General features: G+C 53.0%; 4 protein-coding genes across 4 annotated transcripts; 1 reads left to right on the forward strand and 3 right to left on the reverse strand.

Annotated features, from left to right (window-relative positions):
- Window positions 1-1,077: 1,077 nt before the first annotated feature.
- Window positions 1,078-2,612, reverse strand: QC763_511740 (uncharacterized protein; the record flags this gene model as incomplete). Its single annotated transcript, XM_062913730.1, has 2 exons — window positions 1,806-2,612; window positions 1,078-1,751 (listed from the first exon to the last, which is right to left on the reverse strand). Exons 1-2 carry the CDS (start codon window positions 2,179-2,181, stop codon window positions 1,078-1,080), a joined length of 1,050 nt encoding a protein of 349 aa, XP_062764501.1. The 5' UTR covers window positions 2,182-2,612.
- A 356-nt stretch (window positions 2,613-2,968) lies between these two features.
- QC763_511743 (uncharacterized protein) lies at window positions 2,969-3,901 on the reverse strand (the record flags this gene model as incomplete). Its single annotated transcript, XM_062913731.1, has 1 exon — window positions 2,969-3,901. The coding sequence occupies one exon, from the start codon at window positions 3,899-3,901 to the stop codon at window positions 2,969-2,971; it is 933 nt and encodes a 310-aa protein (XP_062764502.1).
- Window positions 3,902-6,426: 2,525 nt separating this feature from the next.
- On the forward strand, window positions 6,427-7,503 carry QC763_511750 (uncharacterized protein; the record flags this gene model as incomplete). The annotated part of the gene is made up of 1 exon (XM_062913732.1): window positions 6,427-7,503. One exon carries the CDS (start codon window positions 6,427-6,429, stop codon window positions 7,501-7,503), a length of 1,077 nt encoding a protein of 358 aa, XP_062764503.1.
- A 571-nt stretch (window positions 7,504-8,074) lies between these two features.
- Window positions 8,075-12,745, reverse strand: QC763_511760 (uncharacterized protein; the record flags this gene model as incomplete). The annotated part of the gene is made up of 1 exon (XM_062913733.1): window positions 8,075-12,745. The coding sequence occupies one exon, from the start codon at window positions 12,743-12,745 to the stop codon at window positions 8,075-8,077; it is 4,671 nt and encodes a 1,556-aa protein (XP_062764504.1).
- Between the last annotated feature and the right edge of the window lie 389 nt (window positions 12,746-13,134).

Consider the following 13,134-nt stretch of genomic DNA (forward strand, 5'->3'; position numbering starts at 1 on the left):
AACGGTATGCTCGAAAGGAAGACCCACGGCGATTTGATCAAAGCCTTAGATGTTTGGCCTTGCCATTCTGCTAGATCACCTTGGATATTGCGAAGTGTCAAAGAGGCGAGATTGCCGAATAGCGAGATCTCCATGGGCTTATAATGCGGATTGGCGTCTCTATCTTCAGGCTCCCGATACGGGGCCAGGTGAAGATGCAGACTCTTGAGCCTAGGGCACCATGCCGCTAAAGATGATATGGTGCCTCGATGTATTGTGTGGCATATGTCCTCGTCTGCATCCCATGTGAAGCTTTCTAGGCGCTCCATTTTGTTGACCAAGGCGGTCACTTTTTCATTCGTAGTTGAGGACCACCATTCGGTCTCGCACACGTCGGGAATGGTCAAGGCTTTTGTGTGAATGAGGTTCGAGTCTGATGGTTGAAGATATAAAAACACGATGGAGGGACCGAGGTGTCGATAAAGGTGTCGACAAAACTCGAAATTGAAAATTTTGTTGGTGAGGGCCAGACTGTGGAGGAGACGCCTATCGTTGATTTGGTCGGCGATTGATTTCAGAATCTCCAGGCTTCTGCCCACCTTAGGGCCGGCAGAGTACCTAGCGGCGAGATTCTTTGCTCAAAACCTGGAATTCTCAGCTGAAAATTCTTTCCTCTCCGGAGCAGCTGATAAGTGGCCCTTCTGCTTCAGGTTGCTCTATAGTGTCTAGTGCGATACCCAAGGTGGCAAAAGCAAAAATATATAATTGCTGCGTTGAGATGATATTCAAGCGGAGAACTGTTCTCAAAATGAGATGGTCGGTGATGTCTTTATGTGAAGGGGAGGCCTTGTGTTGCAAGCAGAAATGAGTTCGTTGGGCTCAACGGGACTGACCACCTCACCCTGTCACCACCGCAGACTCAGGAACTCAGATCATTTGGCCCATAGTCGGTCACATCGAAATGTCATGATAACAGTCACTTCAGGCGAGTCAACACCCCAAACCAAAACAGAAAACTAAAATTCTAAAAGTCCCTCTATGCCCCCAACATTGCAATGCTACCAACGCCCTAAATGCACCCCCCCACCCCTTACTCCATCACAAATACCTCCCCGTCCTCCAAGAAAAAGCCTCCGCACCACTCATCCTCCTCTCAATCCCCTCCACTGCCCTCCGCAACCTCCCCTCGACCAGCATCTCCCCCTTCAACCTCACAAACTCCCCCTCCCAAGCCCTCACAAGCCTAACACACAACCCCCTCGCCGCCTCAACCCCAATACCCACCTCCCCCGCCAAAACCGCAACCCCATTCACCAACGCCCCTCCCTCCTCTCCATTCATCTCCGCCGCTTCCCATTCTCTCTCAAAACTAAAAACATCATTCAATATACTGACATGATAATTCGCCAGTTTTTCCAACGGTCTCAACATCCTTTTCTCATCAGCTGTAATACCTGCCAGAGCGGGGTCTGTCCAGTAGAGTAACTCAACACAAATCGGCATCCCAACGTCAGTCTCCCTAAACACAAGATATTCTTTTAGAGAAGAGAGTGAGGATGGTCCGCGTGAGGGAACACAGTGGCAGTCAAGCATAGCCAAATACGCTTCAAGTATAGGCGCCGAGTTGGGGTACGTCAAGAACTTGGCAAACAAACCCGCGTGCATGCTGTCGATTGTTGTCACCGGAACAGTCATCTCGGGGGAGGTCGAAAGGGAGTGAAGAGACGAGACGATGCTGGCATTGGTGGAGAGGGTGTTTTTGTCAAAGTAGTCTGCTTTTGTCAGTGATTGAAACAACAAAGGGGTGACATTTGGGGAGAACTGACCATCCATGAGGAAGCCTAAGAGTAAAAGCTCACACGCGAGCTTCACACGCTCCGCCTCCCCCGTGGGAAACATAAACAGCACGACTTCGCTCAGCTTCCAACTGATGAACGCCTGTTTGTGTTTTTCCGACGGCCATTCCCATGTGTTGGCGAGGTATGTCATGACATGGCGGTCGATTTGCTCGTGGTCTGGGTGGAGGACTGCTTCTGGCAGAATAGAAGGGGGGATGACCGCCTTTAGGGGGTGGGTCGGTTTGCCGTGCATGTTGCGCTGACTTGAGTCACGTCTTCTGCTACGCTGACGCTGAGGTTTTGTGGCTGGTGTCTTCTCGCCAGATGGACTTTTTTCAATCTCGATACTGACCATCATCGCCATCCAAGATCTGCCCCTTCCATCTTATATCCACATGCACCACTCAGACTCCCACCACAGCCCCCATTCTCGTACCACCTCCCATCCCCAAACTAACGCTCCTCTCCCCAGCTGAATCCCCCAAACCAGTCACCGCCTCCACCATTAACCCCGTCCTCACATAGGCGCTACTACCTTCAAACATCAATCACCAAATCCGACATCGAATCCAACCTTGGTAACCCCGTCCGGAGATAAACCTCCCCTTCCAGCCCTTCCATCAACCCGGCACAGCCCATGCCGTGCAACGCCAATCAGCGCTGTTAGACCGGGAATAACCTCTTATCGTTACACACCATTGATCCTTCCCGCCCATTCAGCCGGCCCACAGCCAACGGGGGATCGCCGGATACGGGACGGGAAAAACCACACGGACGGGCGCTAATGCAATCCAATGGCGAACATTCACTTTGTGGTGACGGTGTTTCAGCTACATGATGACCGTTCGATGGCAGTCCGGACTGGTGTGGAGCCGTTGAATGATGCTCCAGACTTTGTTTCTCAATGCAGGGGGGAAGCAAAGAACGTTTTGGCTGGACGCTGTCATTCCTTGGTGCCGAGGCATCGCCTTCTTTGTCGAAGTCTATCCAACAATGCTATCTATCAGTCAGTCTGTCTGCCCGTTCAACCCATGCATTTTAACCTCCGCTGTCATAATTCACAATGTCTTTGTAAATACCAACTCCGTCCCATGCTGATGTCACACATCAAACTCTTTCCTTTCCCCCATCAAAATAGCAACACCATCCCCCTACGAAACCCACCCATAAACCCCCGCCAAAACCCTCCCCACCTCCTCCTCCCCTTCCTCCTCCCAATTCTCAACCTCCACCCCTTCCCCATACCAATACAACTTCACCCCCCTCTCACTCTTTCCCTCATACTTCACTACCCCCTCCCTGTCCTCTTCCGTCTCCCTCCAATGATTCCCCCACGTCTTTTTCTCTTTATCCAAAACCCCTAACCCACTCTCCATCACTTGCACCTTGTACATCAATTCATCCGACCAACGTCCATCAGGCACCATGATGTCATTAATCAAGAAATGAACCTGGTTATTGCTTGGATCCCGGTAAGAGAAATACGGGCCAGCGGTGAACGTTTCCATGAGCGCGCTTCCATGTTGGCGTGTGCAGCGCAAAAGGGCCTTGTACCGCTTGTGAAAGGGGGCGCCGAGCGGGAGGGAGAGGATGAAGGGTCTGATGGGAGTGTCGGGGCGAATGATGTGGGTTTTGGGGGGGAGGAGGGTGTGGATTATCCGGCCGGGGGGGTTGTTGCTTTTGCGGGTGATGGTTTGGGGGGGTAGTCTTGGTGCGATGGGGAAGACGGCAGATGTTTGCTGGGTTGATGGTTGGGTTGAGGAGGTGAGCTGTTGGCATTGTTGTTGAGTTAGGGCATACGCCGGACGTGAGGCTGTTGGCTGGTGGTGGCCCAGATATACGGGTGATGGGTATGGCTGCTCGGGCGGCACGTGGCGATGTCCTGGAGTAAAGGAGACTGATACATAGTGCCCGGGGAGAGACGATGTTGGTCCCCTGACGGGCGAGGGGTTGGAATAATCATTTGGTGGGTGTGTTGGCTGTGGAACATTCGTCGGATTGTGTGTTGTCGGTTGCATGTGCCTATAGAGAAGCGGGTCAATGTTGCGCAGGTCGGGGTTGTTTGGGGTGTCGTGTGGTGCCATAATTGCTAGTTGATGCTGATGATGTTTGAATAAGAAAAGACTGCAAGCCTCTTCTGCCTTCTGCGTGGCAGCAGAATGCCCCAGGCCAGAGAACGCATCCAGCTCCACACTGTCGTCCTCTGGCTAAAACCTTAATCACGGCATGACATGGCGAGCACTTGCCCAAGGTAGGCGGATGACTCAGCCGAGCCCCTTTTTGCGCGGCTCTATTGTTTCTTTCCCTCCTATTCAGAAATGCAGCGGGAATATTACCTCTTTCCGGTTGAACAAAGCAACCTGATAACAATTATCCGTGACCACTAATGAACCATCACAGTTCAGACTTGAAGCATCAATTTTCTGAACCGTTCATCACCCAACCAAGACAACCATGGAGCAACATCCTCTACTGGAACCCAACCCTCCACAACCAGCCGCACCTTTGCACTCACCCGTTGGGAGGCAATGGTGGATCGGGGATGACCACCACTATGTGCCTGCGAATTGGGGTCGCCAATGGCCGCTGTCACTTGCCCTTGATCAGGATGACCCTAACGGCAGATTGTACACAAGACAGGACACAAATCAATCCCAAAGGGACTAGGAGAGGAGCGAATGTATCGCCGATGCTGTGGCTCAGGCACAGGAAAGAGATCCGACCTACCAACCATCGGATTCGGGGCCGTCAACGCCGCCCGGCCTGAATCTTGACCTTCCAGGCAGCAAAGATGAGGCCGACACCGGCAATCTTGCCCCGCCGTTACCACCCAACCCCTCTGCTCCACAGAAGAAAGGGGATCCCGGAGGCAAGGACCTGTTCCAGGATCCAAGACGACTTGACGTCGACGAAACCTCCGCCAACGAGCCAAAGCCCTTTGTGCGGTGTATCATATGCCCGTGCTATATCGCTGCCTTTATCGATCAGGAGCCGGTGCCGGAACCTTCTCCGCCTGCTGGGAACAAGCGCAAGAGACGATTGTCGGACTTTCAACGAAATGAGGCGAAGAAGGGCGTCTTTCGTGTTTGCGGGCATATGTTATGCCATGAATGCTGGGAGGAGTACATGAATGATGTCGGTAGGAGACGTGCAGCAAGGAGTGAAGTTCGGCTCATTCAAGTCGAAGATCGACCTCAGATCCCACAGAATGATGCTCCAGAGAATGGCCCCCGAGATCCCTGGTCACCAGAATCCTCCCACTCTTCCCATGCTGCCCTACCGGACCGCACCTATCCAACATATCAGTGTCCGATATGTTGCCTGGAGATCAGGTTCACTGCTGGCAAGTGCCAAGCTTGTCTCATTACTTACGAGATCCCATATTGGCCGGATGGCTTTCCATTTGAACAGTACCGCGCGAACCTCGGGTTCAAAGACCAGATAGGGGTTGTTACCTTGCTCAAGACTGTGGTGGCAGACCTGCTGCCGCCGACGTTGGCCGAAGAACGGTTCAAGGACGACCGCCAGCGTTTCCTGCCCTCCCGGTGTTTTGGATGCATTAAAACGGACTTCTTCAACATGGCTGCCATCATAACTCATGGACTCAAACAGTCAAAGCCTTACAGCTCAATTATGAAGGCAGTGACAAGTCCCATAGCAGGCATTCCAGATGAGGTGTTTGAGGGGATGTACAGTTATCTAGGCTGTCGTGGTAATAAGGAACTACTCGAAAAATGGTTACAGATCCAAGTCGATTATGGCATAGCTTACCTTACCTGATGGACAAGTCGCCCACATGGGGAGGGTCTTTCTACGGCCCAGGCCTTCTTGAGCGGCGCGACGATGTGATTCTCATGGAGCAAGAACAGGCTCGGTTGGACGAAGAGGAGGCTCGTAGGAAGAGAGAAGAAGAGGGTATCGAGGTGAAAGTGAAGAGAATGTACTATGCCTTTGCTCGTGATATTGGACCATACGACAGTTACTTGTTCTATAAGAAAATTGAGGTGGGCGAACTCCGGCATGGACTACTTGAGCCGAGGCAGCTCTACAGATTCCACGAACTACAGGGCCGACTGACTGGGGATGAATACAAGGGGATGCGCAGCGACTTGCAAGAGAGAATCGGGCGCGAATTTGCACGAAACCTTCGCAGCTAGGGACCAGAGACTGGGATGGTGGTCGACTCAAACAACTTGAAAAGTTAGATCATGATATTCAGCAGTCCGCGGGCGGCCGTATTTGTACGCAACAAGCTGGAAGCTGATGAATCAAAATCGGCTTACCAATCCTTCTCCTGGACTAGTCTCGATGTCGAAATAGATGCCTCGGATCTTGGCATCAACCCCACCCGATGTGGGTGTCTTCATCCACCCAACATCTTCTGCGTCCTTCTCCCGCGGGATCCACCACCACCAAGTGACGTCGAAAAACGTCACCAACTGGCCATGGATACTCCGCCGAGCTTTCCAGGTCGGATCACGATATAAACACCAGCATCTGCCCCTCGTTTTCACCTCACTATCACCGCCATCATCACAAGAATAACAACCCCTTCACACCATTATAAACATACCCAACCCTTACCCCTTACATCAAACAAACCGCTAAAATGTCCGACAAAGTCCAAAACAAAACCCTCCTCTTCAAAAAGGTCCCCACCAACGCCCCCATCCCAGGAGAGCACCTCGCCGTCGAACCCGTCCCCTTCGACCTCAAACCCCCCAAAGGAGGCCTCACCGTCGCCGTCCTCTCCGCCTCCTACGACCCCTACCTCCGCGGAAAGATGCGCGACCCCTCCATCAAGTCATACTCCCCGCCCTTCCTAGTCGGCGAGCCCATCACCAACGACACCGTCTCCAAAGTGATCCGCTCTGATACCCCTGACTTTGCCGAGGGGGATCTGATCGTTGCTTACCTCCCCCTGGCGGAATACGCCCACTTGAGTGCTGGCCAGCTTAAAGACGGAACGATCAGGCGCAGGGTTGATATCAAGAACTCGAAGATTGGGAAGGACCTGGGGTTGTTTTTGGGACCGTTGGGTATGCCGGGGTTGACGGCTTGGAGTTCGTATCATGAGATTGGGCAGCCGAAGAAGGGGGAGACGATTTTCATCAGTTCGGCTGCGGGCGCGGTTGGGCAGGTTGTTGGGCAGGTTGCTAAGCGGGAGGGACTCAGGGTTATTGGATCGGTTGGTTCAGATGAGAAACTCGATTTTATCCTCAATGAGCTTGGGTTTGATGGGGGGTTCAACTACAAGACTGAAAACCCGTTTGATGCCCTCAAGCGGCTCGCGCCGGATGGGGTGGATATCTACTTTGAGAATGTCGGTGGGGAGCAGCTCGAGGCTGCGATTGAGGCGATGAACCAGCATGGAAGGATTATTGCTTGCGGGATGATTAGCCAGTACAGTGTTCCTGACGAACAAAAGTATGGGGTCAAGAATCTGTTCAAGGTGGTGAGCAAGAGGATCACGATGAGGGGCTTTATTGTTTATGACAAGGGGTTTGCGGATAAGTATGTGGAGGAGCACCAGAGGAAGATGCAGGAGTGGTTGGCTGAGGGGAGCTACAAGGCTAAGCTGAGTGTTACTGAGGGGATTGACAATGCAGCCGAGGGGTTGGTGGGCATGTTGGAGGGGAAGAACTTTGGGAAGGCGGTGTTGAAGATTAGGGATTTGGAGGAGTAAGGTTGGAGCTTTTTGGATGTAGTTTTCTGTTTGGGTAGAGGTTGAATAGAGTTTCTGTAGCTTTGATTTGACCTGAGTGTAATTCTAAATGTGCTGTGCTGTGTAGGCTGATTCGGATCCTTCAAGTGTAAAGTTGCATTGAATCCTTCCGCTGTGGTTTCCATGCACCGGGTATGGGATTGGATGCAAGGTACTTGTGACTGCCGAGAAGGAGTGCATGGAGACGAGATCCCGATCAATGACGGCGTATATGCAGGCGATGTTGATCTTTTCACGATTGGTAAGCTTGTTTTATGAAGCTCCATTGGGGCAAATGTGTATCGCTTTGCACAAGCACGACAAGACACATGTGAAGGAAGAACTTGCATCGGCTTGTTCTATGAGCTGGCTACCGTATGAGAGAGATAAGAAGAGAGTTTTATTCCAACCAAAATATCCAAAAGACAGAGAGAATATCCAATGAAAAGTTCCTTTTATCCAATTCAGAATATGAGACATCATCTAACCCTTTCCAAACCCCATCATCTCAATCCAAACACAAAACTGTCGAGGTAGCCCAAAACTACCCACCCTACTCATACCTCCTCGGCCGTCCCACCGCCCGTCTCTTCGGAGTCGGCGTCACCTGCTGCTCTAACTCCCGCTTTCCCGGCGTCTTTGTTGTTTTTTTCGGCGCTTCCGGCACCTTGCCAGGCGAAGACTTTGGCTTCGTCGGGGTTGACACCTTCCTTGCCTTCCCCGTTTTCTCCTTTGTCACAATAGGACTGGGCACCTTCGTCCTCCTCGTCTTCCTCTTCTTCTCACTACTCCCCTCAGGCTGCTGTGCGGCAGGAATAACCTCATCACCCCCCTCATTTGAATACTGCAAAGCTGGGACCGTCTCTTGTTGCGTCCAGGGAATCTCGATTCGGGGGTTTACACAGGGAGGCCTTTTATCTGGAGATTCGGGGACTTCGACGGTTTCAACTTTACCTGCCACGCCCACCCGGGGTTTTTTCGGGGGTGTTTCCCTAATGATGGCAGTATCTGGGTCACTTCTGGGGCGCTTTTTACCAGTTTGTGGAAGGGGTGTTGGGATGCGAGGGATGGTGGTGTTGCCTGGGGGTGAGTTGGGAGGGGGTTTTTTCCTTGGGGTTTGCGAGTCTTGCTGGGTGGCGTTGTAGTTATTGGTTGGGGAGTAGAGGCTGACCGGTCTGACTACGCGCCCAGAGCGGATGGTGCGTCGTGGGGGGGTGGGTTCGGGGTCGGTGGCGGTGTCGGGTTTGTTGTCGTTGTTGTTATCACCACCACCGTCGTTGTCGTCCTCGTCAGAATCGTTCACTACATCAAAGGTTCTACCTGGGCCACCTCCGCGACCACCATCACCACCCTCATCGCCATCATCACTGTCGTTAGCACCATCATTGCGATTGGGACCAGCACTACTTTCATCCGCCATGGCCTCCTCATAGCCCTGAGCAAAGTATGAGGGGCCCCCAGCCGGTTCCTGCTGTTTCTTGAGCGTTTTATCAATCTTGGCAATCACCTCCGTATGGCTCTTGATCTTGAGCTCCAGCAGCCGCACCCTGTCCGCCAGCTCGCTCTGCCTTGTCTTGAGCGGGAGCATTTCCTTGATCAGAGCCTCGGCCTCCTCGTCCAATTCGTCTGCCCGGCCCTCCAGTTGGCCAGCCCGGGACGGATCAGCCTCCTCCAAAGCCTCGAGCCTCAAAGTGGCCGCCTCTTGCATCATGTCTGCTGCGTCATCAGTCTTTTCTTTGCGAAGTGTCATCTGCTCCTTTGCCGCCCTCTTGAACTCAGCAGCGCGTCTGCGGAACATCTTGATCTCCTTCTGCAAACGTTCCTTCTGCTGGTCAAGTTGTTCCGGTTTGGGCAGGTTGTCATCAGCTTTCTTGAGGAGGTTCATCTTTTCTTCCAGCTCCTTGACCTCTTCTGAAGCTTCAACAAATCGTTGATATTGCTCCGACTCATGGTCATCCGTTTCAAGTCTGTCTCTCTTGTGTTGGGCTTCAGTGTACAGGTCGACGACCTTCTTTAACCTGTCTCTCAGGAGTCTATACTGCGTGGCCAGAATATCATTGTTTATTCTCCGCGCCTCATCCTCCCTCTTGTACTTTGTGGTGGGAGAGGGTGGTAGTGGTGATGGATCCCCTTGTGTTCCTTGTGAGCGTGTGGGTTGCCGTTCGGGAGGCGGAGGAGGAGGCCGTGGTGGTGGCGGCGTAGGTTCCCGTGGAGCCGCAAACTTGTGCCCAAATCCAACCTTGTACTCGCCCTTTGGATCCAGCCTCTCCAACATGGCATGATACTTTTGCTTGATAGCCCGCTGCTCAGGTGTCTCCTCCACCTCCCGTCCTGTCGCCTGGAGCTCCACCTCCTTCCTCATAATCTCCAAATAATCCTTAGCGAGCTTCTCTTCCTCGTTTCGTACCTCCGCACTGTCGTCGTATTGCAATGCGACGGGGTAGAGGTGCCACAACACGCGCTTCGCCCGGCGCATCCATCTAAGCATCCGCTTCAGGTGTTGTTCCAACGTGAGTGCCAAGAAGGGATCTCTCGGGTTGACAGCCTCGATGAGCTCGTCCCATTCTTGGGCACGGGCATCATTACGAGTTTCGTAGCCTTCATACTCGTCAGCGTCAGACTCTGCAGCATCACCTCTTGGTGCCTCGAACACAGGCCGTTGGACTCGCCAGTCCGGCTTGAATCCACCCTTTATCTTGTGTTTCTCGAGCGCTAGTCTCCTTTCGCCCGTCAAAGACTCATCCACCGTGACAAGGGAATCATCCATATAATTATCAACAACTCGATGTCTGCCCCCGCGTTCGGGAGTGTCCATATTGGCCGCCCGAATCTCATCGCTGTAGTGTTGGTTCCAATATTCACCCCATAGTTTGGCAGGCTGCTCCATGGCCTGTTTCGCCCACGGAACTGCGAGCCAGTCCGTGATCCCAGGGTTCAGCTCACTGGTGACAGGGGCGTGGAATTGGTACCAAACAAGATACTTGGTCCCCTGCACCAACTGAAGCTCCCGCGACACCACCTTTGTTCCTTTAACCTCCTCCATGTCTTGGCCCTCTGGCGTGTACGGGATCAGGTCAATGCGGTTCGTGAGCGCGTACCAACCGTGCATCAGGGTATCTGGTATGCTGATATGACCAGTTTCCTCGTTCGCCCGGAACTTGGCTTTCTCGTTTTGCACTTTCAAACGCGCTATGGGGAACACGACGTCAATCAAGATGTCGACATCTACAAACGATTTTGTCTGCAACCTTTTTGGGGTCCAGTAGCGTTCATCCGCCCAGCTCGCCCGGTCCTGTATTTGGATTCTTTTGGGGCGCACTTGGAATAACTCGAGGATATCATAAAGGTCCTCGGAGTAGTGCGGTTTGTTTGCGCCTGGAGTTCTCACGTTTTCGATGGTGTATTCTCCCGCATCAACATTGTAGTCTATCCACGATTTCTCCCATTCCTCCTCCCTCTCGCGCGCATCCCACACCGTGACCAAGCGTCGAAGTACGGTCCCCAGAAGATAAATGTCTTCCCAAAGCTCGGGCCTGAGTCCCGTGTGGTCATCGGCGTCCTTGTTCCCTAGCCTTGCCATGATCTTGCTGCGCTCTCCACGATTGTACTTGTACACCTTTTCGCTGCTGTGTAATTCGTTGGCCTGCGACCAACTACCAAGCACAACACGAGGGAACGCGCGCCGAAGAGACTCGTTGACATAGTTGTCCTTCTTCGCCGGGTCCTCATCCCGCTTATTCACGTCAAATTCACTCTGACCCCTCTCCCATGCTTCCTCAAAGTGCAGATAGACATGCTCGGGGAGGATGTTGCGGTGGACAAACGGCTTCCAATTCTCCTTCTTCCTCGTATCCCCTGCCTTCAGCTCCGATCGTGTGATGCCCGTTTGCATATAGATTACAGCGGACGTGAGCTGCTCCATGACGTGCCAGATGAAATACTCATCAATCCAAAGTTGCGTCGTCCTTGGACCCTGCGTGGCATATGCCAGCATACTCCGGAGATTGTACCCGTTGAAGTGCTTGAAATACAGCGAATACTCGTCAACATATAGCGGCCTCCTGAAGGCAGAATCATACTCTACGCCCTCTCGGCCGTTGCTGATGCCAAAACCGAACAAGTTTGGATACACCCCCTCCTCTGGCAGCCGTCGCTTTACCAGCGGATCGTCAAGCCGGGCAAATTTGATCTCGGGCGGAATGGTCCCGGCATAATCCCGTTTGGCCTCGTCAGGATTGGAATGCCACCATCGTCTGTAGTTTTCGTTCCAACGCCAATCAATCATCAAGGGGTGCGCATGAATGTTCTTGTTGACAATGAGCTCCCCAGTCTGCCTTGAGCACACCAACAGAGCGCGGCCAGTCGGCGCCTGTGGTTTCAGGGTGTGCATATAGACAAAACCGGCCTTTTGTTGGTCAAGCCAGAGGGTAGAATCCAGATCCTTCTCATCTACGCCCGTTTTCGACAAGCGAAAGGTTCTGGGGGGGAGTATGATTGCCAGCTGACACCAGTCATGATCCGGCTCTGCAAGAGCCTGAAGAGCCGTGTCGGATTGCTGGACCTGCGTCGTGTCGACTTGCTGAACCTGTGTCTGCTGGACCGGAAACCTCTTGGGCGTGGAAGCGTCCGCAGGCCCTAATGTATCGTTCCCAATGAGGTCAGAAATCAAGTCTGTTGTACCCTCAAACAAGCCAGCTATTGTCCCGCCAAACGAGCTATCCGGATCACCATTCATGTTGACACCTTCATCAGGATCCACGTTCGCTGAATTTCCCGCTTGAACTGGATTGGAGCCCGTGGTCACGCCTGCCTGTGCGAGTGCCATCTCGCTGCTGGCGTCGATGGCGGCCTCGATGTCATTGATATCCATCTCGTCAGTGATGATGATGTCCCCTGAGCCATCATGCTGAGTAGGACCAGAGTACGTACTCCTGGGGTCGTTGACAGGGCCTATGCTGGTATTTCCGCTCGTAGTAGGAATAGGCGGGATAGGCGGAATGGGTGTCTTGCCCGTACTGGTAGCAAGCTGGGCAGACCCCGGTCTGGGAGTTGGGGGAGGATGTGATGGAGGTTCTGGGACTTCGTCTTGATTCTGTAACGACTTGGCCATTGGGTATGATTCGGTGTCCGAGTCCGAGTTCCAATAATGGTAGATCTCATCCGAGGTGTCGTCGTACACATCACCATCACCAGGCGCCCACCCCTGCCAGGAATACGAAGACATGGCGCTTGTGCTGTTCTTGGTGATGTTGTGAGTTCAAACGTCGCCGGTCATCGGACAGCAAGCACTTGCACGGCCGGCGGGTCGGGTACGTACGCGACATGGTGCTATTTTGTTGTTGACTTTGGGCATTTAACGCCGGGTGTTTCTTTGTCGTGGCCTCCATTTGCTCGAGCCGGTTCCGGCAACACAAACGGATTCTGCAGTATGGAACACAAAGGATGCGGTGTTGTCAAGTACAAAGCCATGGATGCGTTTTGCATAGAAGTCGATTATTCTGAGACGCTCGTCTGGCATTGGTTAATTAGGGGATGATGGAATGTGGGCAGATGCCAGCACGTGGTCGGGTGGTCAGGCAGCTGGACAGGGTTAGGGTCCATGTCCGACATGCC

The sequence above is a fragment of the Podospora pseudopauciseta genome, assembly GCF_035222475.1.
Source record: "Podospora pseudopauciseta strain CBS 411.78 chromosome 5 map unlocalized CBS411.78m_5.2, whole genome shotgun sequence".
NCBI classification, from domain to species: Eukaryota; Fungi; Ascomycota; class Sordariomycetes; order Sordariales; family Podosporaceae; genus Podospora; species Podospora pseudopauciseta.